The sequence below is a fragment of the Fistularia commersonii genome, chromosome 11, assembly GCF_037954325.1.
Source record: "Fistularia commersonii isolate RoL2024-O1a breed Wild chromosome 11, RoL_Fcom_v1.0, whole genome shotgun sequence".
In the NCBI taxonomy this organism is placed as follows: Eukaryota; Metazoa; Chordata; class Actinopteri; order Syngnathiformes; family Fistulariidae; genus Fistularia; species Fistularia commersonii.
In genome coordinates this window covers 9,816,867-9,841,692 of record NC_141294.1, presented here as the reverse complement: position 1 = coordinate 9,841,692, position 24,826 = coordinate 9,816,867, and the positions used below count along the sequence as shown (strand labels likewise).

The 24,826-nt window shown below is 35.6% G+C and overlaps 1 protein-coding gene across 2 annotated transcripts in view; it reads right to left on the bottom strand.

Annotated features, from left to right (window-relative positions):
- The window catches only part of grik2 (glutamate receptor, ionotropic, kainate 2), a 206,448-nt gene that overhangs the window by 23,167 nt on the left and 158,455 nt on the right, over window positions 1-24,826 (bottom strand). For both annotated transcript variants that reach the window (XM_086154890.1, XM_086154891.1), the window contains exons 12-14: window positions 19,921-20,039; window positions 16,294-16,511; window positions 6,358-6,583 (exon numbers count right to left, since the gene is read on the bottom strand). In XM_086154890.1, coding sequence (XP_086011016.1) covers window positions 6,358-6,583; window positions 16,294-16,511; window positions 19,921-20,039 — 563 coding nt within the window. The remainder of the gene's footprint in view (window positions 1-6,357; window positions 6,584-16,293; window positions 16,512-19,920; window positions 20,040-24,826) is intronic.

Sequence of the window (24,826 nt, the reverse complement as noted above, 5' to 3'; positions counted from 1 at the left end):
AACCTTTACACTTGACTTTTTTGGGGGGGACAAATAATAGGAAATTAAAGTAAAATAAAGTAAATATATATTAATTGTGTTTATAGTGATAAGCTTAAAGTAGATCATCTTATTGGTGTCAATGTACTTGGTTTGTGAACATATGCATTTCTCATGAAAGTTTTGCATTTCTCATTGCAGTAGAATGCACCCATTAAATTACTCTGCCAGTGTGGTGTGATCTGAATGATATTCAACATAATGCTGATATTTTGCTTCCTCGTTTGCATAATTAAGTATGCTGATAAACTTTTCTAGGCAAATGTATATTTCCTGCAAAAAATGTCACTGTTGTAGCACCACTAAGGTTAAAAAATCCTAATTCACTCAAAGTGGTCACTGATTAACTTCTTTCTCCGAATGCAGATAGCTGTGAAACATCATAATTTTACAACACAGCAACTGTATTCTTTAGAGGCCCTTTGCTGCACCACATGGGGATATACGATCATGGATTGGAGCACAGCAGCCTGGCATGCTGCAGAAGAAATGTCTGAAAGGACAGCAACCTGCTGACAAGTAGAGTAAACACTTCCCCTTTTGCCATTTGATTAATGCAAGGTAATGAAGCTAAATGAAGATTGATAGCCATTAGGAAGATAAAGTGAAAAGAAGGATAAGAAATAATGCAGTGTCTCTTGAGTCTACAGAGCCAGACAGTTGCTGTACTAAATGTATTAAAAAAAGTGGTGAAGCAGTGGCTACAAATAATGACTTATTATAGTGTTTCTTAAACTGTAATATGCAACATTGACGCTCTTCCTGGTAGTACACAGAAGAGTCTCAGATATCTCTAAATTGAATGAATAAAGGTTATCATACAATTAAAAGATCAAGGCAAATCCCAAATTATCTAACCATAAGATTATGGATATAAAGGTCAGTGTTGCTGCCTGCTAACAGTCAAAGTCATGTGGCTTCTAATGAGATTAGAGTGGGACCAAAATGTAAAAAAAATGTTTGAAGGGGATTACATAATGTTTCAAAATGGGAAGAAATGTATCAGTGAGTCAGAAAATATCTAGAGTAGTCCTACAGGGTGTGAAGTAGTCAATAAAAAGTAAATAAATAAAACAAAAGTGAAAAAAAATACATTGTTAAATATATTTATATACATGTGAGTATGTGTGTGTGTGTATGCATGTATATATATATTTAGACTTAAAAAAATCTGTATATTTTACTACAACTCTATTTCATAAAAGTAACAGTAATAATAATAAAATTGGATAATCCAAGAAGCAAAAGGAACTGTCACATATAAAATGAGTGTCTCTATCAGTCTATCATAAATGTAAGTGTAACCCTGGATATCAGATGGGGCTGTGGTTTCAGGTGATAAACAAACCATTAGGATGAATAATAAAAAAAAATACAACTGGGGGGAGGAGGTGGGACTATGACTGTCCATTATTGAACTGCCAAGGGGACAAAAGTCTGAGTGCTCTGGCTCTATCAAGACCAAGGTACTAATGCAGCTTGACACCTACTCTCTGTTCAACTCAATGAGATATATGCTAAATGCCCAGGCTATATGGGAATACAGGCTGCAAATGGTAAAGGGTACTAAAAGGCTGGGATTAGCAATTTAAATACCTTGTTCTGACTGCATACGAATGGGCCACCTGGGAGTAATGATGCTAACACCCACCCTGCCTCAGCATTGACAAGCTTTGTGGTTCACTGTTAGAGGCCATCCTTCACTTCCTCTCATTCGCCTCAATCTCTAAATATATTAAGCCTTTGCAATAACATATATATATATGCACACACGCACAAATGCACACACACAAAGGAGTATACTGAAGCTTTGAAAGGAGCACATCAGTCAGGAAAGGCAATCACCCAAAGCAAATATATACTACCTTCACTGTTTTCACACACAACAAATTACCTTCTGTGGCAGACCAGCAGAGCATATGCAAACAGCGGTAAATGACCTTGCAAACACTTGAGTTCCTCAAGGACTTTTTCTGTTACTTTGCACGAGAAAATACCTTGTTGACATCTCCACAGAAACATCTTTTAAAAAAAAAATATTACAATTCCCCCCAAAAGTAAATAAATAGAAAAGTATAATGTAAAGTCTGAGATACATTCGTGGACTGGATAAGAAGACAGATTAAATGGAACAAATTAATGATCCTGCTTCCCATCATAATGTAGGTGGTCTCCCTATTTTTTTTTTTTTATTTATCGATTGATTTTTTTCAAAGCTTACTAAACTTACAGTATATGCTTTCAGATGACATAGGAAGAGAAGAGCTTGACTTCAAAAATTCCTGATTCATTATGATACAAACAGTGGGGAAGAAAATAATATGTAGATTTTTACTTTCAAGAAACAAAATCATGCAGATCAGACAAAGGTGTCTTTAAATACAGCTGACTGCAAAATGTGTTACGCAATTTTTGTACACAGAAAACTATTTTTAATGGTACCCTTTTCAGTTTATGCGACGGATCGAAGCTTAGGACTGTAAAAGGGAAACAACATACAGTCGATGTCTGCATTGTGCTCTTCAAAGTAGTGCATCAATTTCTATTAGACCCCAATGAACAGTGCCTTGCATGATAGCACTTGTCGTTGTTGTGTTTCTTTACAAAACGTTGAATACATTAGATTTGTTAGGGCTTTGAGAAAAGTAAGGTTGAAAAGGTACTTTCACCTGCTGAGTTGAATGTAGTAGTAGTAGTTTAGTTGAATATGTTTATGCATGAAAACCTGCACCGAAAAAGTGAATATAAGAGAGATGAATGGGAGAGAAAGAGGCCTATCTCATGCATGTTATAAATATGTTGACTTGGTCATCTATTTGGTCCTAAGCAAACTACTTTCTTCTCATTGTCCTCTCACTTGCATCGTGTGCAGCTCTGCTATTTTTGTATGTTTCATATGTGATTGTGCAGTTGTTTCTTTTAGATATTTTATGAGCCATCTTTATGCTCTGCCTACTGCAGCTCTTACCTGAGTCATACTACGGAAGGTTCATGATTTTTTTACTGTGGACTGTGACGTTAATCAAAATGTGTGTCGCAGATTCTTAAATAAAGTCAGTGAAACAGTGAGCGGATTCAGGTCTTGATCTGATTGTTAAAACATATATAAACAGCCACTGTATCTCTGCTAGGTACTGCTACATCTTGCCAAATTCCATGTGACATGGACATGAACAAGAGAATTCCATGTGACAACTACTTGGCCTATAAAGAATTTTTAGGAGATAGATCTCATAGAACTAAACATTTGCTAGGTGTCCATAAATAAGCTCAGTCCAAAGCTGAGTAGGAGAATGGTTTGTCCAATAATGGTTGAAAAATATTCAAATACAATAGACATGTGACAGACTGCATCTATCAATGATTCTTGATGTTTGGATCTGCAATAAATACATTTTTTTGGTGTAAAAACACTTACTTAACTGACTTGCAATTCCTTAACTTATTCTCAGATAAATGTCAATGGAAAGGTTTCAAAGAGCAGTTCAAGACACACTATTTTCTGGAGCCAATGCCAGCTGACCCTTTGCCAGAGGGGTGACACATATTGCGGATGATCAAGATCATCATCATTTTAAAGAAATATATTTTGATACAAATATTGGTACTTAAAGAACACAAGGTTTTCAACACATAGGTTATATAGGGCAGTACATGTATCTTTCAAGTTTCTGCCATGTGCCACTTTCGTTCATTATCTGTAACACAATTCATAATGTTCTTGTCCTCATTGAATATCTTCAGTATTCATGCTGATACGTCTTCCTGTTCACATAGAAATTCTTCTTTGTGCTGGAAAAAATTGAGGGATGGAGTTTTAAGAGTGATTCAGTAAATTCATTTGAAACTATGAGGCCATTATTAGCATGAACTGCTTTTGACCCAGTTGGACTAAGTGGGATGAAGTATTATGGCACTGTCAGTTCAGATTAAAATGGATTGCTGCATAAAGGAAGCAACAAGTTTACATTCCAGAGACATTTATGATAGAGATGATGCTTAAGGTATCTAAACTGAGAAAAAGTGTGACGATACATACATTTAAATAGTTGTATGTATACAGTAATAGTCCTAGAGTATGCAACTATATATCAAAATGGCACTAAACAAACAAATGAACAGACAGAAAACATGAACAAAAGCAAAAATAAAAGCATTTAGTTTTAGGTCAAAAAGAAACTTTCAAATACATACGAAGGGTTGAAACATTGAATACATGTCTTTAATTCTCTGCATTTAAGACTAAATTGCAATTTGAGAAACCTGATAAATAAGAGCCTTTTACAATTACAAGTGTTTCACTTCATCAGTATCATCCTGTTACTGTTCTTTATTTGTTTATTTATGCAATAATTTCCAAATGTGTGCTTTTGTAGTTGTATCATCAAAATATCAGAAAAGCTACAGTATACCCTACACCCTCCCTCACTCTCCCCTGCTAGTCCTCACTACAACATTACCTAAAAAAAGGGGAGGGGGGACCTGTGCCTCTGGATATTAAAGGGTGAGCTCTTTCCTTGTTGTTAAAAGGAAATTAAAGACCTTATCTTATTAATTTGGTTTTCAACAGAGTAATTTTAGCTTAATTTTTTTTTTCTTGTTGTAACTGATTTTATTGAGGCAATGGGGTAGGGCATTGGTTATCTATCCCAACTCACAGCCAGAATGGGGTTTGATTCCAGCAATGGGCCTTTCTGAGTAGACTTTGTCTGTGTGTGTTCTTTCCAGGCTCTTTGGTTTTTCCCCACAGTCCAAAAACTAGCAGAAGGTTAATAAAAGATTCTAAGTTATACACCGAAGCGAATAACAAAATGAAAGGTTACATGTCTCTCGAAGTGGCCTGCTGATTGACTGAACAGGGTGACCTTGGCCTCTTGCCCCCCTAGCCAACTGGAATACACTTTATTTATTTTTTGACTAATTTTAAGCATCTTCTTTTATGGAAACCAATCAAAGGTGTTTTGCCAGTGCTGAGGCAAGGCAAGATGGTTTTTGGTTACCTTGGGTTTTAACTACTAACGTTCAGGACAGTGACCACTTGAGCACTTTGTGTGAAAATTATGTAAATATCAAATCATAACCAAAACATTTTCAGCAATTCAATTACACAGTATATTTCAATGTGCAGGAAATATCATTTAAGGTCAGTTCAATAATTGAGAGGTGTCTTTTTGGCAAATCTCTGATAAATAAGTCTGAGGGTCAGCACCCATTTCCTATAAGAGGCTGCTACATTAGAGATGCGGTTGTCAAGATACATAGGTATCACAAAAACAAATATCAATGAGGAACCCAAGAAATTGGAAAATTAAAAAAAATATTTATTATGTGTTTTTATTATTACTATTTTATTACTATTATTATTTTTTTTCCTCAGGGCCTTTATGATTTATTTTTATTTATTTTTTTATGTTGTAGGGTGCAGTATCCTACTGTGAGAGTCCACAGGGAACATTGTTTCCAAAGGGGCGCAATACGTCTGCAATGAAATCAACTTAGGTAGTATATGTCAAATTAACATCTGCTTGAGTGACAGGACCCAAAGATTCCAAGCAGCACATTGCCTGAAGCAATATATCCCTGCCTCCCTCATCAACCTATGTATATTGGTTCCATGTCTTTCATAAACAAGCATCAGATGATTTGAAATAAAACATTATTTATCATTATTTATCTCCTATTGTGCATTGGTCTAGTTCTGATGAAAAAACATTAATACCGGTAAATGCACATCGATGCTGACAGTCTTGGCACCTACTGAAATCTGTGGCTACACAGGGTCACACAAAAAACTCAATGACATAGTGCTTCTGAAACCTTTCATTTAAACCTGTATCTTTTAAATGATCTAAATCATGTTAGACCTCAATGTTCAGTAACTAAATTTGCAGTAGCCCCTTTACTAGGTCAGGTCACCTTTGACCCAGCTGCCAGTTAGTTTTCCTCTGCAATAGCTTTATGTTTGGCAATGCTCTAAAACAAACAAACTCTAATTCATTGGTTTCCCATCAAGAACTAAGTCTTTTGACTCCATCAGATATACCACATACTCACATGTGCCATCGTAAACAGATGTTTAATTCCGTTTATATAAGTTACTTGTCCATTATGCTTAAGCATTCAAGTTCCTATCTTTTCTTCCAAAACAAACAAATACATGAATGAATAAATACAAATTAAAAAAAAATTCTCCTGGATAATTAACATTAAAAAGCATTTGCTTGCACTTAATTTGATTTATTTATTCTTTTATTTTATTTTATTTTTCCAGAAACACCTACTTCCTTTATGTGTAACTGATTATTTCAGAGTACATACCCATTGGGGTGCCAACTCCATAGGCTCTGGAGTCGATGAGGCCTCCGATCTGGGTGAGGTTGCAGTTGCGCTGCGTGACAAACTCAATGGTGGTCGACTCCATGAGGAAGGCGTAGTCTGAGGTGAGCACACGGTGAATGCCTTCCTCGATGTTCTTTACCATCACAGAATGCCTCCGACTGCTCATGAACTCCCACATCTTATCATATGTGGAGATCTTGGTTTTCTGTGAGAATGTCAGAATTGCATAGTAGAACAAGCTCAGCACCATCAACAGAAACAATCTGAAACATTCTCAGATGGCGATGATGATGATGATGATGATGATGAGGGTGATACAGTGTGACTGAAGAAACTTTTTGTAAAGCTCTGAGTACTGGCAAAGTAAGCAAATTGATTATTTAACTGTTAATTGCTCTTTACATATGATATTCATTCTAACACCCCCTTACATTATTGTGATTAATACTGGAACTGGGAAATTTCACAATATCTTTTTCATAAATAAATGAATACATCAAGCACAAAAATAATGCTAAGTGTATGATTTAAAAAAAAATATCCTAAAACAACATCTAAGCAAATTAATAAATTCGTGGTTGTAGGATTAGTAACAAAAGGACTTAAATAAATAAATAAATAAATAATGTTTATACAAAGGATAAATCTATATTTAACAGTTACTAACTTGATTTTATTATAAAAGCCTTCGCAAGTTTTGATGCATTTAAATCTTTAGATGAATGGTTAAAAAAAAGATAATTTCCCTTTGCATTCAAAAGGTCTAATCCTACATAACTGAATAGATACAATAACAGGCGTAGCAGCCACCACTCATTTAATTTACAAGGCCCTTTCTTGTTTCATGTCTTTTCAATGTTGTTTTCTTTCTGTTTGCTTCAGTCGTTCATTACCACTTGTGATGAAAGTATAGACTGAATCAGAGGAGGCATCATAAATAGCTACAGTGGAGCCTTTCTCTATGTCTTTCAGTCTTTGCTAATTGTGCTGCTGTGATCGCTGGTACTGTCATTCAAAGTGTGTCTCACTCTCCATACCTGTAACTACGGAGGAAACCCCCCAAAAGCACATTACTATCCAAGGGAACGGATTTGAAGGCAGTTTTGAAGCCATTTGAAACCCAATTAAGTCACATCTTCAAGGTCCTGCCCGCCATTATTGTGTGTAATGACTTTTTGTGGCTGGTCGATATTTTAGATCAACTGGGTGATTTGTGGAGTGCCTATCAGAATCTTTTGGAGTCACCCTTGACAAATCAGGCGATTGAGCATGCACGCTTCAGACTGCTGATAAGGCGGGAGCAGTGGCTATGAATACATGGAGGGCCGGATAACCACCTACATTACAAGTCAGGCATAGAGCCGAGGTAAGCTTCACGTGAAAAAAAAAAAAAAAAGTATATATATATATATATACACACACACACACACACACACACACACACACACACACACACACACACACACACACACACACACACACACACACATGCACGTACGCTGGTTAACTAAAGGAAACTAAAGAAATTCATATTTTCCAAGGTTTACCATGATAGATATGGAAAAAGTTTGAAGAGCCTTATTCAGCCAATTTTTTATATCACATTTGATAGTCAAGATGTCCAAATTCAACAAATGTGAAAATCAGATACAGGGTACACTGGGCACATTTATGTGCTGTTGTGTGAAAAAAAGAATCATGAAAACAAGTATAATCCGTACTTATGATGGTAATGCAGATTGAAGTTGAAATGACATAGTTATGCAGAACTAGTTATGTATTCTCAAAGCTTTTGTTTTGACAGTGCGGTTGTTTTGGCTGGAAGAAATCTTTATCAGGATTATTTGCAAGGGGATTCAATCAAACATTCTGAAGGATTTTCTGTGCATGTATTAAATTCATGAATCAAATCTTAGCACAAATATTTTGTCCTCACTTATCAGAGAAACCTCCTTATAAAATACTACCCTGACCATATTATATGTCTTTCACAGGTCAGTGTCACATATGGAAAAATAAATTATTAATTGGACTGACAAGAAGGACAGATTAGTATTAGCATCTTGTGAAGTCAATTTATCATCCGGTGAAGTCTGTTGTCTGGGAAACAAACCAAGAAAACAAAAAAATCCCAGGACAGCTGCACTGCAGGAGTGTGAGCAACAGGGAAACCGAAGTGCACAATAATCCACCCATCCATCCATCTTCGGCCGCTTACCATATGCACAATGATCAATAATCAATATATATATAAGTATATATATATATATATATATATATGTATGTGATATAAAAATGTGATATATATATGTAAATCAATATATAAATAAAATAACGAACATTAATCAACTTATTCTCACACAGCCAAAAATCTGCAGCATTATTAAAAAAGAAACATTATCAATTTTCCATGTTAATCAATTGCATTCTTTCAGCACATATGTTTGCTTTTACTGCAAAGTTATCGCTATATAATGCAACTTCTCATTGAAAAAAGAAGCACAATGATCAATAATCAATATATATATATATATATATATATACACTGCTCAAAAAATAAAGGGAACACTTAAAAAACACATCCTAGATCTAAATGAATGAAATATTCTGATGAAATACTTTGCTCTTTACACAGTTGAATGTGCTGACAACAAAATCACACAAAAATGATCAATGGAAAACAATTGTATCAACCCATGGAGGTCTGGATAAGAATCACACTCAAAATTAAAGTGTAAAAACAAACTCCAGGCTGATCCAACTTTGACATAATGTCCTTAAAACAAGTCAAAATGAATCTGTGTTGCTTCCTGAGCGGACACTATGATTTCACAGAAGTGCGATTGCCTTGAAGTTACATTGTGTTGTTCAGTGTTCCATTTATTTTTTTGAGCAGTATATATATGTATGTGACATAAAAATGTGATATATATATATATAAATCGATATATAAATAAAATAACAAACATTAATCAGCTTATTCTCACACAGCCAAAAATCTGCAGCATTATTAGAAAAGAAACATTATCAATTTTCCATGTTAATCAATTGCATTCTTTCAGCACATATGTTTGCTTTTACTGCAAAGTTATCGCTATATAATGCAACTTCTCATTGAAAAAAAAGTATAAATAAAGAAAGAGACAAAGTGGTTAGCGCATCTGCCAAACAGCAGAGATCCCTTGTTCCATTCTGACAGGGGATCTTTCTATGTGGAGTTTGTATTTTCTCCCCTTGTGTGCGTGGGTTTCCTTTGGTTTCTCCTATTTCCTCTCACAACCCAAAAAATACACTAGGTTCACTGGGTTGTGAATGACAGAATGAACTGATGTTTTTTCTCTATATGTGGCCATCTAATCAACTTTTAACCAGTTCAGGGTGTAACCCACCCTGGACTGGTTTAAAGTTGATTAGATGTTTTGAGACAGGCACTAGCCTTGTGACTCCAAGTGGAAGATAAGCAGTAATGTTAATGACTGAGTTAATTAATGAATTATATAAGTAAAAATAAAATAAAATAAATTGAAATAAGATAAAGTAAAATAAAAGTGATCCCCAAAGCTCATGGTCAACCGAATGCTGAAAAATAGATGTCGGTCTTTGCAGTATCCGTGAATGTGTATGCATACATGGGCTTGTGAAAAAAATACTTAATTTCTGATCTTTAAAGCTGCAACTTTGCGTGAAAGTCAAGGACTCTGTGATCAAAAACAATCATCTGCAAAAAAGATAATCTGTGAATTTGTGTGAATTATTGGTTTTAATTAGTACCCATGGCAAATATGACCTCAATTTATACTTTTAAAGAACTGGAAGTAGGTCTTTTTGCCTTTGAAACCCCTGGGAACAATTAACTTTTTTTCTACTGGTTAATGGAAATACAAAACTATGATAATTAGTGCTGAGAAAAGAACTCATTGAGAATGTTATGGAAAATAGGAAAGATATCATTAAAAAAAAATACCAACCGCGGTATGTGTGGGTAAAATCGATGGTTAAAAACAGAAACACTTTTCAATTTCTAATAAGAGATCATCTCCAAAATGATTTGTGCTAAACAAAACCAATAACATACAAAAACAAATAAAGAAGCACAAAAACTGAAGAAAAAAAAAAATTATTTAAACTTTTATATAATTGTAAATAATTTTTCACCAGGTCTTATTTAGTTAAGAGATGTGGAAAAAAGGGTATTGTCATAGCTTCTTTTGATGTTTACTTTGCAAATATCTCTTGCACACAAAACAGCTACATGTGTAACTAAAACAGCTGAGTCGCAAGTCAGTCACAGGGCCATGTATAGACATACAACAACTCACTCACAGGGGTGCATTTAGGGTCTCCATTAAACTGCTGCATGTTTTTGGACGAAGGGCGGAAACTGAAGAACCTGGTTTCATCAAATAAGACACAGGGAGAACTTGCAAACTCCTTACAGAAAGGCCTCCAGTGACAAATTATGGAACACCTTGCTGTGACTCTGAAGCTCTAACCACTGAGCAACCCTGACCCCTAGGAAATGTTTTCATTAATAACTGTTTTTGGTGTTATATTTTTTAAGCTATGAGTAATGAGTTATATGTCAATTTGTGTTACAGCATGCAGAAGAAGAATAGTTCATAGAGTGTATAGTTTTTTAGACTACAAGACCAGTTAACATATCTGCATTTTTCTTAATATTGGAACGTGTAGATTTGCTGCTCTGGATCTTTTCTTATTGGTTTACATATAGACAGACAGCTCTAACTTTGGTATATTTCAATCTTTAAAACTTGTAATTTTTTTATTTATATTCATCAATATATTACATGCATTATTTATATGTATTATGTATAATTTATTATACATTATTTCATTTTTTTTCTATATTCATTATTCATATAGTTTTTTTTTTTTGTGTGTGTATTTTGTTTCCACAAAACTATGCCCTCTCTATTTCCTATGTCACCATCATCCTCCTACTCTGTATTTTGGATGAGGATACAAAGTCCCACTGCCCATCTTTCCTCACATGATGATCATCCACTGATCATCCACTACAATATAAATACCCCAGCTCTTCCCACACAAACTGGCAGACAGTTCAACTTATGGTAACAAGCACTCAGCTTTTTAAAAGTTTCTTTTTTAGTTGTATTCTAGCTCCTCTTGTAATAAATTTAATACACCCAACTCATTTGACCTATGCTGCATGAACTCAGTTATGGGATGCGACTCACTTTCAACATACTTCCTTCAAATTATAATGCCTGGATCTGAGTCAAAATCAAAATTTAACAAAATCATAACAAATTTTGGTATGAATTTTTTTTTAAATTTCCTTTTTAAAATCCTGTCCATTTGAAGTTGAGCAGTTTCAGGGCCATTTATGTGTCATATATACAGTATATAAAAATATGTTAAAATGTTCTCCTGGTCTCCCCTAATGCAAGTCTTCAAACCTGAAAATAGTACATGGACTTGTTATCTGAAACATTTTGTTTCAAATTTCTCATGACACCAGGCAGACATCAATTTAATTTTGAACTTTGTAAGTGTTTATAGAAAAAAAAAAGTGACATGGTATTATTCTTAGTAATTTATCAGATTGCCTTATTTTTTTTATCTTACAGCTATCTCAGTCCACAATATTAGCATTGTATCATGATTTTGTCCTCACTCCAGATATCTTCGCATACAAAATGTTTCATCTTTGTTAAAATGTATGAAAGCAAGTGAGTATGATCTGAGTTCAGAGCTCACTGTTTGCCAAAATATTTGTGAATATTTTCGCAAAGAGATTTATTTGAGGGAAGTGTGTGGAGATTCTTCATTGGTCGGTGCAAACAAGAACACTACTTCCGAGAGATATATTCTCACTCTGCTTCGCACTGCTGTTTATGATAGAGAGTTGATACAGATACACAAATAAAACAAAAGCTAATACTGCTCCCTTGGTCACTTTCGTCACTTTGTAAGCTCAACCTGCAATGTGATAAAGCATAACAGTGGCAGATCATATGCCAGACTGAGAAGGCAATGGTATTGATCTCTGAACCATTCTGTCTACTATAGTGACTCCTGCTCATGAAGAGGAATGAGACCTTGATGATCCCGGCAGGGAAATTCACAGAACAAAATATAAAGTAAGTAGAAATCAATAAATAAAACAACATCAATATGACCTGCGGGCAACAGGTTACACAAAGTAACCCATAATTCTTTTAAGTACTGTGAAATAAAAGCTGCATCCAAATGTGTATTTAATGCAACAGACATCCAATGATTACCTCTAATGCCCACATTATAGTGTCCACTATTTAGAATAAAATTACACCTTATTAAGATGGATTTTCTGTGGTAACATTACACACAGATGTACAGGTGCACATATGCACACGCTCATACACACACACACACACACACACAAATACATACACACACATACATATGAGTAACTGTCTTTGTCATTACTATACGGCTTAACATCTATCTTCACTATCTTCTTTGTTGCCGTGATAGTGTTTTTTGTCTTAGTTCCAAGTTCCTTTTTTACACACTGGTGGTGTTATGAAATATTATTTCCTTTTTCAAGACTGTTATTGAATGACAAAAGTTAATGTTGCGTATCCTTCATTCAACACTTTTTGGAAATTGGTAAATTTAATTATTATTTGTGCTTTTGTAGCTGCTGGCTTTAATAAGGCTGGCTTTTTTTTTTTCTATTTTTTTTATTTTTTTTTATGCATTTCAAATAGCCAAGGGTGTTGAGTAAGTTACAAGTACTTCAAGTTGTGAAGTTGGAACTCACAGTGTGGTAAAATATTTCAAAAAACCCTTATGGACTACAACCCTCCTGATAGTTTTGTGAAATTAAATGCTTTGGAAATTTCAAATGCATGTATATTTCATTTGAAGTGATATACATATTTATATAACGATTTATTATCATTCATAGATTTTAATGAGTTGCTCGTTTCTTTTGAATTTCAACATCATCACAAAGCCAGGATTTAAAGAAAGCAAGAACATTGGCTTTTCCTCGATATCCCTTATTTCTCAGACCTCATGTACATCATTGCAGTTAAGCGGCATTTGCTTAACTCAACCAGCATGGTGGAGGTCTTCTCATCTGTTTCAAGGAATGTAAAATAACTTCTTGTTTGAAAGTCAATCCCACTGCAAAATACATGGCAATGGTCTCCAGGGTAGGCTGTCAGGCATAACGCCATTAAACACATAAGGTGAAAATGCTGTAGTGCCTTAATAAGATGTAATTTTATTATCTAACATATAAACTCAGCAGCAGTGGGTGTTTGCTTATTAAATTATTCAGTATTATTGTAGAGGCTTACCATAGGGAATTTCCCTTCCTGGAAGAACAGAGATGTTTCACTGGCTCAGAGACCACCCCGTACAGACATTTACATAATTAGCCACTATTATATTTGCATTTTACAGCAAAAATCAATAATTACCCAAAGAGTGGATTTTTTTTTTTTTTTTTTTTTTTTGTATTTCTATTCCAGGATGTGAATGGTTGTGTGAATGTGGGCACACGTTATCTGTGTGCTGCACTGAGCAGACTGATGAGACGTCTGAGCCCAGCACTCCATCCATCATCACAACACCATGATTTTAACACCTCAGGCAGGATGTGTGGGCAGAATCTTTATCTGTACTTAGTGAAGGATAAATGCCCCTTTCTTTTGGCTGGACTCATTAATAATAGAAAATGGATTTCTTGTTACAGAAAGAAAAAACTCAATCATAAAAGGGTATCATATTACAAACCAGTTGCTAGTAGGTGTAAAATCAACACAAACTTTGTTGTTTCTGCTATTTTACTATGGATATACTTTACCTTTCCAAAGCATTATGATTGTTATGCACTGAAGATGCAAATTCCATCAGTTCAAGCCCTGTTTATTGTTTTGAAAGTTAACCCAATGAAGCGTGGATTAGATTTTGCAGGGTCAAGTAACATGGAAGCCTTGATACAAGTAAGGCATATAATCCATTCGATTTCGGCAAGTTTTCCTCTGCTATTTTGTCTGATGTGTTCATATTTTCATTAAAGAAAAGGAATGTTGGTCTCTTGGTGTCAAATACCTTGTAACAGTACACAATGAAAAGTGACGATGACAAATAAAAACTCTAATACGACAAAAGCCAAAAGCTTTGTGAGGGTCACAGAGGATAAAAAGGGCAAAAGGCCCACAATTTATAGTGTTTTATTTTGCTTTTATATTTGATTAGTTTTAGATTACCGCTACTTTACTTATTTATTCATTCTTTGCAGGGATTTGGCACATAAGTATCGATCTATCTGTCCATCCATCCATCCATCCATCCATCCACCAATCCATGCATCCATCCATTTATCTTCACTGTGATACCACCAATAACTAAATATGTTTTGATTTATAGTTTTTGTGTATGCAATCACACACTTTATATCTAAAACCACATCTTTTACAATACACACATTTTGAATATCTACATATCCAATAAATCTCTACTATTCACAGTTTTTTTATTTGAATGTTCCAGTATTTGAAGGCTCTGAAGAGCGATACAGTTCGTCTCCACCAGGATTGCAATATCTTCAGGTCAACATCTCCACCCAACCAATACTGACTAAAGCACCACTTATAAAACTTTGTGTGGCTCTTTTTGTAGCCAGTAAAGAGCTGGAGTGATATTCCCCATGACCTCAGATTCTTCACATTATTTTCGACATGAATATTTTGTAAGAGGCTGCGTCTGTGTCAGGTCAAGTTCCTCTCCAAATTACGCGCCAATATTTTGCATGACACTTGTCCAAAGCAGTAAAAACTGAACACGGTGGTCACCAAAAACATCCCGATGCCAAGACCATGAATTATTTAAGAAGTTTACATCCATCAGCTCAAATTAACAAAGTCCTATTTTTTTCTTTGTGAAAATGTTTTAGTTTTTACTAATTTTCTGTGGCAAGACTGTGTAGCAGAACCTGAATACAATGGCATGGCTCATTTCTGACATCTGTTCAGTGCATGAGACAGATGTAGTCGGCACAGGAATATTTGAAGGAGTGGCACAACATTGAAAGGTCAAAAGGACAAGGGCCATCCTACATAAATGTAATGCGTCATCTTTGCTAATAACCCAGGAGATGTGATATTTTAAGGCTAAAGAAGATGTTGCATTGAGCTTTTAGGGCACTCACTGAGTAATGTCATAAGCCTCAAACACAATTACTGAAGAAAGGGACTTAAATACAGTCATGAGGTCAAGGCTACCTGCTACTCTCATATATTAGTGTCATTATTATAATTGTTTTTTTTTTTCTCTGAAACATTATGAATTCAAAGTAACCCACAAAGGTTTTCAACAAGAAAACGCATTCTGAAAAAGACATTGGTGCGACGGAAAATGCATCCTTTGCCAGGAGCTGTATTCTGCAAGAAAATCAAACATATCTTGAGTCGAAAGAATGTAAAAATAAAATTCATGATCCAATCGGATGTTATCATGGATGTTGACTGACATGTGAAATCACAAAACACCTTGTCATTTAAACGGCGATTCTATGAATTTGTTAATTTAATATTTCTTATGTTTTGTATAATTAATACTTGGTGCTTTGCCTTTTACTGTTTATAAATAAAACTTACCAAGCTCTGTCTGTTAATATAACATTGTAATGTAGTGGTTACAGCATGCATTCTGTGAGTATTAGTAAGTGTGGAACTGAGGTGTTGTTTTCAACCTTAGAAAAAGAATTTTCTATATCTGAATGAAAATATCCATATATATTATATCCACAAATCGCCATCATTTATTCTGATATCCTCTTCGACAATTCTGTTGTGTATCTTTGTTACGGCTATGGCTGACGCCACAGACCTGACAAGTCTGCATATGACTGAAAGTTGACCGACTTAAACTAACCTTGAAGAAGGACATGGTAGAACCATCCTCCACCACCCCATACTCTATCTTTGTCTGCTTGGCCAGGTCGTCAGCAGAGTCAATTGGCGACTCCATCCTCTCCACCGTCAGAAAGGCTGCCAAGTTTGCCGTATAGGAGGAGATGATGATGAGTGTGAAAAACCACCAGATTCCTCCTACAATTCTGGTGGAGAGGGCTTTCGGCATGAGCTCAGATCCTGAACGAGAGGAGCAGAGGGAGTAGCATGAGGTCTGATTCAGCACTGGGTGGGGGAGGGAGGCAGCACCAAGGCTAGGCCAACCTCGGCCTCTGCACCTGCTGCCTGGATCACACACTGAGACAGACACACACGGAGTGGACAAAGTGGGTAGCCTAGCGGTTGGACCTAACGGATCATGTTTTGATTTCAGGGTCTGACTCTCCACACCAACACCAAATACAAAAAAAAAACAATGAAAGAGACAAGAACAGTGAAGTTCTTTTCTGCCGTCTTTGAGTACAGATTCTGTAGAAACTTCATGCCACAATAATGGTTACTCCGCAGCATGGGCTTGGGTCTTTGAATTCTTGGCGATATTTTTTATTCTTTGTATTTTCTCCTTTAGCTGGAAACTAGGTGCCTAACCTCGATCCAAGTCAACACGACTGACTTTTGAAGAGGAGGATTGTACAAAAACAACCAATTGACTGAAGACTATTGACAGAACAATCCATATTTTTCTACATTTTGCATGAACAGCAGTGACCACTGGGGAAAAATAAATAGATGAATGAACAAAAAGAAAATCAACTGGGTATTCTAGCTGAAACGATAATTATCGTTTCAGCTAGAATACCCAGCTGATTTTTTTGTTCATTTTTTGTTCATTTTATATTTTCATTATTTATTTATGTATTTGAAAATATTTCAATCAACAAACATGGAAGTTGCCATATTGCCATAATGATACCAAAATCTATTGGTGGGCAGGGTCATCCTTGGAACTACGCTCCTAGCATATCATAGTGTTGTTGAGCAAGACACAAAACGGCCAACGGCTCCCTGATCATGCTTTCTGCAGTGGTCAAATTTTGATGATACTGTGCTGTATGTATAGCTGAATGTGACGATCCAAGGAAAGTTTTTTTTTTTTTTTTTTTTTCGTTCCTGATACAAATTAAATTGTTAAATTACTATAATCCAAATAGTATAGCAATAAAATAACTTGTTGGCACATTTCTTAACACTGTTAATGATAAGGAGTATCTTTTTTTTTTTTCATTTTATTTATTTATATTTTAATTAACAAAAGTCTGTGTCAAGACTGGGTAAAGAGTAGCAAAAGAGCAAACTGGGTTTCCAGTGTATTTGTAGATGAGTAATTCATTTTTTAAATATTCTGGGATAATGTATGTAAACGGTCATGTTTAATGCAAAGAAATTATCACCAAGTTTTGCATTGTCAATGATTATTTTGTTTGTTGCTTGCTTTCAGCAAGTATTGTTGTTGTATTTTCTGTAAACTCATTAAATATTTATCCACAAAAACCTGCAAATCAGTGCTGCAAAGAATGACCACTAACTCACTAACTACCCACTTTGCCCATTCATTGAACCAGAACCGAAAAAGGAAATAAAAAAAACAAGGCAACAGGCATTGATATACATATTCATTACTATTGTTAGCGGTGGATTCGGCTTATTCTGTGTGTGACCCATGTCCAGCTATTACATGTATGTTGTTAAGATGAACCTCTTCACCTGTTCAATCACAGACACCAGAACAGCAAAGAGGGGTTGCACTTTAAAGGGAGTCAAACCCAAACAGAGCCTGGTTGGGGCTGACTGTCATGTATCCAAGGTAACGTCATGACCAAACAGCACATCCCACAGTTTTCTGGGGGGGTGGAACAAGCCGCACGCAGGGGAGCCTCTCTACAATATATACCAGCAAGGTGCCATGCAGACTCTGTGTGGTTTGTGAGTCTGATCCTACAGCCTTCTGGCCAAAAGCCACATCTTCTCACCTTTCAAACTGTAATTCCTCCGTTTGCTTCGGATCACTACAATAGTCTACACAGATTAAATTAAAGAAATTGAATATTTTATACTTGTGAAGGGGTTTGATGAGGCGGCATAACCATTTTTAAATTAGTTATAATTGCATTTAAAAAATAAGTAAAAGGTATTTACTAAATATGATAGATTTTAAATTGTGCTTATTGATTTGAATATAAATATATATACATACACACACATATTAATACTGTGTGTGTGTATATATATATATATATATATATATATATACACTGCTCAAAAAAATTAAGGGAACACTTAAAAAACACATCCTAGATCTAAATGAATGAAATATTCTGATGAAATATTTTGCTCTTTACACAGTTGAATGTGCTGACAACAAAATCACACAAAAATGATCAATGGAAACCAATTGTATCAACCCATGGAGGTCTGGATAAGAATCACACTCAAAATTAAAGTGTAAAGACAAACTCCAGGCTGATCCAACTTTGATGTAATGTCCTTAAAACAAGTCAAAATGACTTTATTGTGTTGCTTCCTGAGTGGACACTATGATTTCACAGAAGTGTGATTGCCTTGGAGTTACATTGTGTTGTTCAAGTGTTCCCTTTATTTTTTTGAGCAGTATATATATACACATTATGTGTTTTGGCATTCTGGAAGCATCTTCTATGGTATGGATGTTTTGAAGAGCTTTATTTTATTTTTTTCCTAATCTCCCTTCTCATCTCTGAAGATCTTTTGATAAGATTTATTGAGGTGTTAAATTATTTAAAACACAATAATGGTTTGCGGATCCCATGATATAATGCCTTGTTCCCTTATCTCTTCATAGATTATTTATTACAAGTAATTATTACCATCATGCTTGAGTTTTTGTAATCTAATGATTTCCTTTCAGGTTCATTGTTTATAAGTTCACATCTTTCATTAGATACTTATTCAAAACTCTTAATACACACTTCAATTTACATAGTATATTTGAGTAACACTGGATATTTTAGTATAATTATTGTATATTTGGATAACTAAGCCTTCAGAGTTGCTAGGTGCTTAATAAGATGCAATGTAGATATAGGCCATGTTTTTCAGGCTCTTGGTAGTTGTAAAGATATCAAGCCAATTTAACACTATAACACATCCCACTTTACATGGGGTTGTATTGTAGTGGGACGACATTCCTTTGCTGTTTAAACTGACAGTCTAAAGGGGAATCACTGGTAAACAGTTGAGAAGATATGGTTTCATTTGTCAGAAGGGAACTATATCATACAGGCAAGTTAATCTGTTATATTCACATTCAGTCTCACACACTTCATCCTTCTCAAGGACTCAGGATGGAGGCACTTACCTGCACAAATGGCTGTGGAAAGGATGGGTAGTTGCTCAGGGGAAGGGTCATGCAAGATCATCCTCAAAAATGATTCATTCACAGATCACATCACTCAAACTCAGATGACCACCCTGCTTGCCTTTACCAGTAGAAGGCTCTAGCTACATGCACAGAGGCCCCCATGCATGGTCATGGGCCTGATATAAGATCAAGGTTGACCCCCAGCAAAAAGTGGGACATGTGCTAGAAAATAGGGCAGGCAGAGGCGTCTACCTTGCTGCATGAGAGCTCCAACTCCGAACCAGAAACTATTTAGCAGGGTGAAATTGTTTTCCACTACATCCGACTCAGGGTTGCAAGGGTGGGGGTTATACCACTCGTAGGGACTAAACCTGTGATGATTAACAAAGAACACACACATATGTTTATAGCAGTTGCAAAAAGACACACAGAGCAGATATGTTAAGAGACCCGTTGGTGGCCATCCTACCTGTGGAGACAGGAGGAGAGAAAACAACGATTAGTTCAACAAAAGTGGGACAGTTCAAAGTATCCATATGATAGAGTTTCAGCTATGGCTTTGTGTACAAATCTCAGACAGTTATGGTGCTAATTAAATTAGTGAGCAATTACATGGATTTTTGAAGATGAGAATTGCCGATTTCTTTGCTTAAAAAAAAAGCCACTGGTCAACAGTCCACGCAAACCTTCAAAAATGACAGCTCTTAAAAATCTCTTAAAATACAATAAAATAGATTATTAATTCATGCATTAACTACTTATGATCAAAACGGATTAATCACATGTGCATGCTCACATCGAACTCAATATTCTCAATTATTTCATCTGCCAGGTTAAGATCATTATGCTGACAAGCAAATTAATAAACTCATAAATGAATAAATGAATGAATAAATAGATAAATGACTCAATTTCGGTATTGTTACTCATAGTCAGCAGATCAAACAATAGATTTCTGTCATCCCTACAGCCCCACTCTCCCCCGAAGTGAAGCTCTTCTCAAGCAGAGATTTCTCATTTATACACATTAACTAAAAGTGACATTGCATTAGTTAAGGTTCGTCAGCCCACAGTTATGCATGCTGACCTGATTTGGCTGTGCTATAGTAGAGTTGGAACCGCTGCCCAATCTTGAGTCGAGCTGGTTAAGTCATACAGGGCCTTGAGCAGTAAAAATTCTGTGCATTATGTACATTTGCCTAGGTGCGGACGTCTTAACATGCCACAAGTCAAAAATGGTAAATGCAGATTGCGCATCCTCATGAAGGGCAATGCAAACGGAACTACTGCACCATTATGTCAATTGTTATGTTTCATTGGTTTCTAAAGTACCCAGGTGAAATTTCAATTTTAAGATGTTTGCTTCTATTGATAAAAGAACCTCATCCAAATGCCACCTTGTTATGACTTATGGGGTTGGCCAGTGTTGATCAGTAAGCAGTGGTGTGGCTTTTCAACACTAACATTCAAGAGGAGACTGTCAATTGGTGTTCATTGACCATTCCTTGGAATTTAGTTTTTCTGCTTCAGGAGAATTTACCATTTCCCATCTCTCTGCTCGCTCACTCAATTTACACAAGATTTTTTTTTTGCTTGTCAATTTGTATGCCAAATTGAGATCTACGACCTTGGAACTACGACCTTGTGTGTAACAATGTGACCCAGTCCCTGTGTACAGGGGTCCCACAGTATTTCCTACAATTATGTTGTGAAAAGCCAATTACAGCTGTCTATGAACGTGGCGGGGGGAGTTGTCATCTTCTCCATTTTGGAAGATGGGAATGCCGGGCAAACTAGATGGGCTTCTGCTGCAGCCGGGTGGGTCAGGGAATGCTAAATCAATGTCTTTTATGGGAGACAACACAGCTTAACCTGTCTCTCACTGTGGCGCTGTTTGGCCTGTTTGCTGTCACTGTGATCCAATTACAATGGCCTTACATTATCACAGGTCATCTGTGCTGCAGAGGGAGAAACTTTCAGCAAGGTCAGTTGAGAGATAAGCATGGTTGGAAAAAAAAAAAAAAAAGAAAAAAAGTGCTGGCATATAAGCAGTGTCTGTCTTATCTTTCTGTGGGCGCGAGGTCATCCTGTGGAAAACTCAGCAATGATACGCATAATAACCCCAGTGTCATGGGAGATGAATCAACAGTGTATAATGGCCCGGTTACTCTGCCACACCCTCATTCACTTTATAAGTCCACACATTAGTGTGCTCTTAGAATAGTTATAATTCCTGCTATTTGAATTAAAGGAGAATATCACTGTGACTTCCATTTCAGGGAATGTTCAGGAAAATTATTTCTTCAATGATTCAGTTATTGAGAAATGGAATTTCAGAATTTGCTCCTGTAAAATGAAAATTATGAATGAATAAGATATTGTATACAATGAAAATGAAAGAATGGCATTAAATAGATAATGACAGATCAACATTTGGTGTGTCAATACCAAATTTTCTTTCTTTGCTTTGGTTTCCATTTTTTCTAGTTTTCTAAAATCCAGTACAATTTATCAAATCTTATACTACAGTACTACTAGCACTTTGGAGGAAAAATACCGTGCCTTGCTCTGATAATTGATTTTCTCACAGAGTGTAAATCATATTATACACACTCATTATACACACTCATTGTCTTGGAAATGTGCATTGAAAATGATAATTAATTTGTGTGCAACATGCATTGTGGCTTGAAGTAGTGGCCTTTTTCTTAACAACTTGTTGTCAAACCTGTTTGTTCAATAAGAATGTATATTTATGGGATGCACATCCACGGAGACTACCCTGAAGAATTTCTAAAACCCGAAATTATGAGAACATCACAATGTATCCAGTGCATAAACCACAGACGATCATTTGAACCATTCGATGAGGACTGCTTCTTTGAAACGACCCTGAACTCACCTGAGGTGTCCAAAAACTTAATACAGAAAGATCACCCTTTGATGTGACTAAAGAAATACGCTACACCCTGAGAAATACTCAACTTTTGAGTTGGAGAAAACTGGCTCTTAATCTTAGCTATTAAAGATAAGAAAGATGAGGAATCCTGCACAAGTAATGCAAAAGATTTCCTATAGACCGTGCCACAGGAGCACTAGTGTTTTTAGGGGAAACATAAAAGCATCAAAAACCTTTGACACTGACATTGCAGAGTGCAGATATCAGAGAGGGTGTAATCACATGGCTTTCATCATGTGGAATGGGCCTACACATATCTCTAGTGCTCTACCTACAGCACTTTGTCAGTCCCTGTCAGTCGCTTACTCTTACAGTCAGTCACACAGTAGAGCACAAACACAAGCATACATAGATAAAATGTGTAATGTGCCAACACAAACAAACGTGTATACACAGTATATAAATGCACAGAGAGGTAACTCTTACCCAATTAGATTTGTGTCTTGTCTCACAAACATTTGAGAAATGAGCAATATTTAATATATATAGAAAGACAGAAAGAAAATGAGGTAGAAAGAAAAAGAATCATGCATGTGAACAAGAGCTGAGAAAAAATAGTTTCCCTCTGGGAAAGATTTGTCCCACTCAAAGGAGCCATCACTTTTTGGGCTCTGCATAAATAGTTAGTTAAAAGCAAATCAACAAGCAAAAAACCCTACAATGATATCTTACACAGTGGTTGCAATATGACAATTGTCTTATGGTTTTATACCTCTGCATTAATTACATTTTCTTTTTTTTGTAAGAAATTATTCCAAACAATAATTATTTCTCAAGGATAATGGTAAAACTGTCCCTGTATCCCAGGACAGAAAATTCTAACATCTAACAGACTTTCATGATAGGGTGGAATAATAATGGTAATAAAAAGGGACCCCTATTTTAAGTGCAATGGAGATCAGGCAAAAGATTGAATGATTAAAGGGGAGTTAGAATTTGTAACGTAATGGCACAGTATGCAATGGCAGTGATATGTTCATTTTACATCACCCTCTGTTGACATGAAACAAAGTTCTTAATGTCAGCTTGGATTACTTTTCATTAAATTAGCTATTGAAGCTGACACCTTTGAAGATGAAAGAGATTACCCTTTTATTATTTTCTATTATTATTATTTTAACTTCCTCCTCTGTAAACCCATCTACCTTAATCTTGTTCACGACACATAATCCCAATGTTTTCTCATTTCATGAAATGCTGTGAGACCTATATTCTACACCGAAGTAAAACATGCAACTATAGCCCAGCATGCACTGTTTTGAGGAAAAAGGAGTAGAGTGAGGGTGGGGGGATTTATACACTTACCCAAACACTTACTTATCGTGATATTAAATACAGAAAGGTGCATATTCTGAGCCAACTTAGATGACAGTTGCCGCTTCTTATTCCCTTGTGTGATCATATCGCCAGTAACATCGCAAAAAACATGTGAGTTAACAGAAAAACTGCAGGGGTCATGGCTGCAAAAGAGCCAGTGTCTCCCAAAAGTTTTAAAGTTAACATGACCTTTTCTTTCTCATATTTTCTTCCCCAGGCTTCAAACAAAAATCCTCAACTGATTGTCACTATTCAAGGATCTACCATTAGCAACCCTCTAAACTCACTGGTTTATGGTTTAGTTATTGTATAGAGAAATATATCCATTACAATTGCTCTTGCCTTTAATAAAACTATATAATGTAAAACTGATTTTAATTGATGTATGTGTAAGATGTTATAGCTCAAAAAAAGACTGGAAATTATTAAAAAAAAAAAAAAATCCAATGCGTTTCTATTTATTTTCTGACAGTCTTTATAAAAAGTAATTATTTAATATTAAATATGTCTCAAAGAACTACAAAGCTTCTGAACATGAACTGAGTTGATACTTGATACTGATTAAAATGATTAAAATTAATTAAAATCTGAACAATTTTGGAAAAAAGAAATTTCTTGTTCGAGGAAAGGTGCCCTCTCTTCTCATTTTTTAGCAACTTGTCAAGCACCTAAACTTGGATTACATCAATTAGCTGCAGCTAGAGACCTAAGATTGATGATCGTAGCTTCTTTTATAGAAGAACTTTGGAGGCCTCTTGATGAGCAACTGCACTGAGGGAAAATAAAAAATCCCCTGATATACTGTAAGCCTCTGTGGGGGAAAGACAATCGTCTTCTCCTTATTTATTTCAATGTTTTGAAAATGGAAAAAAAAAACAAAAA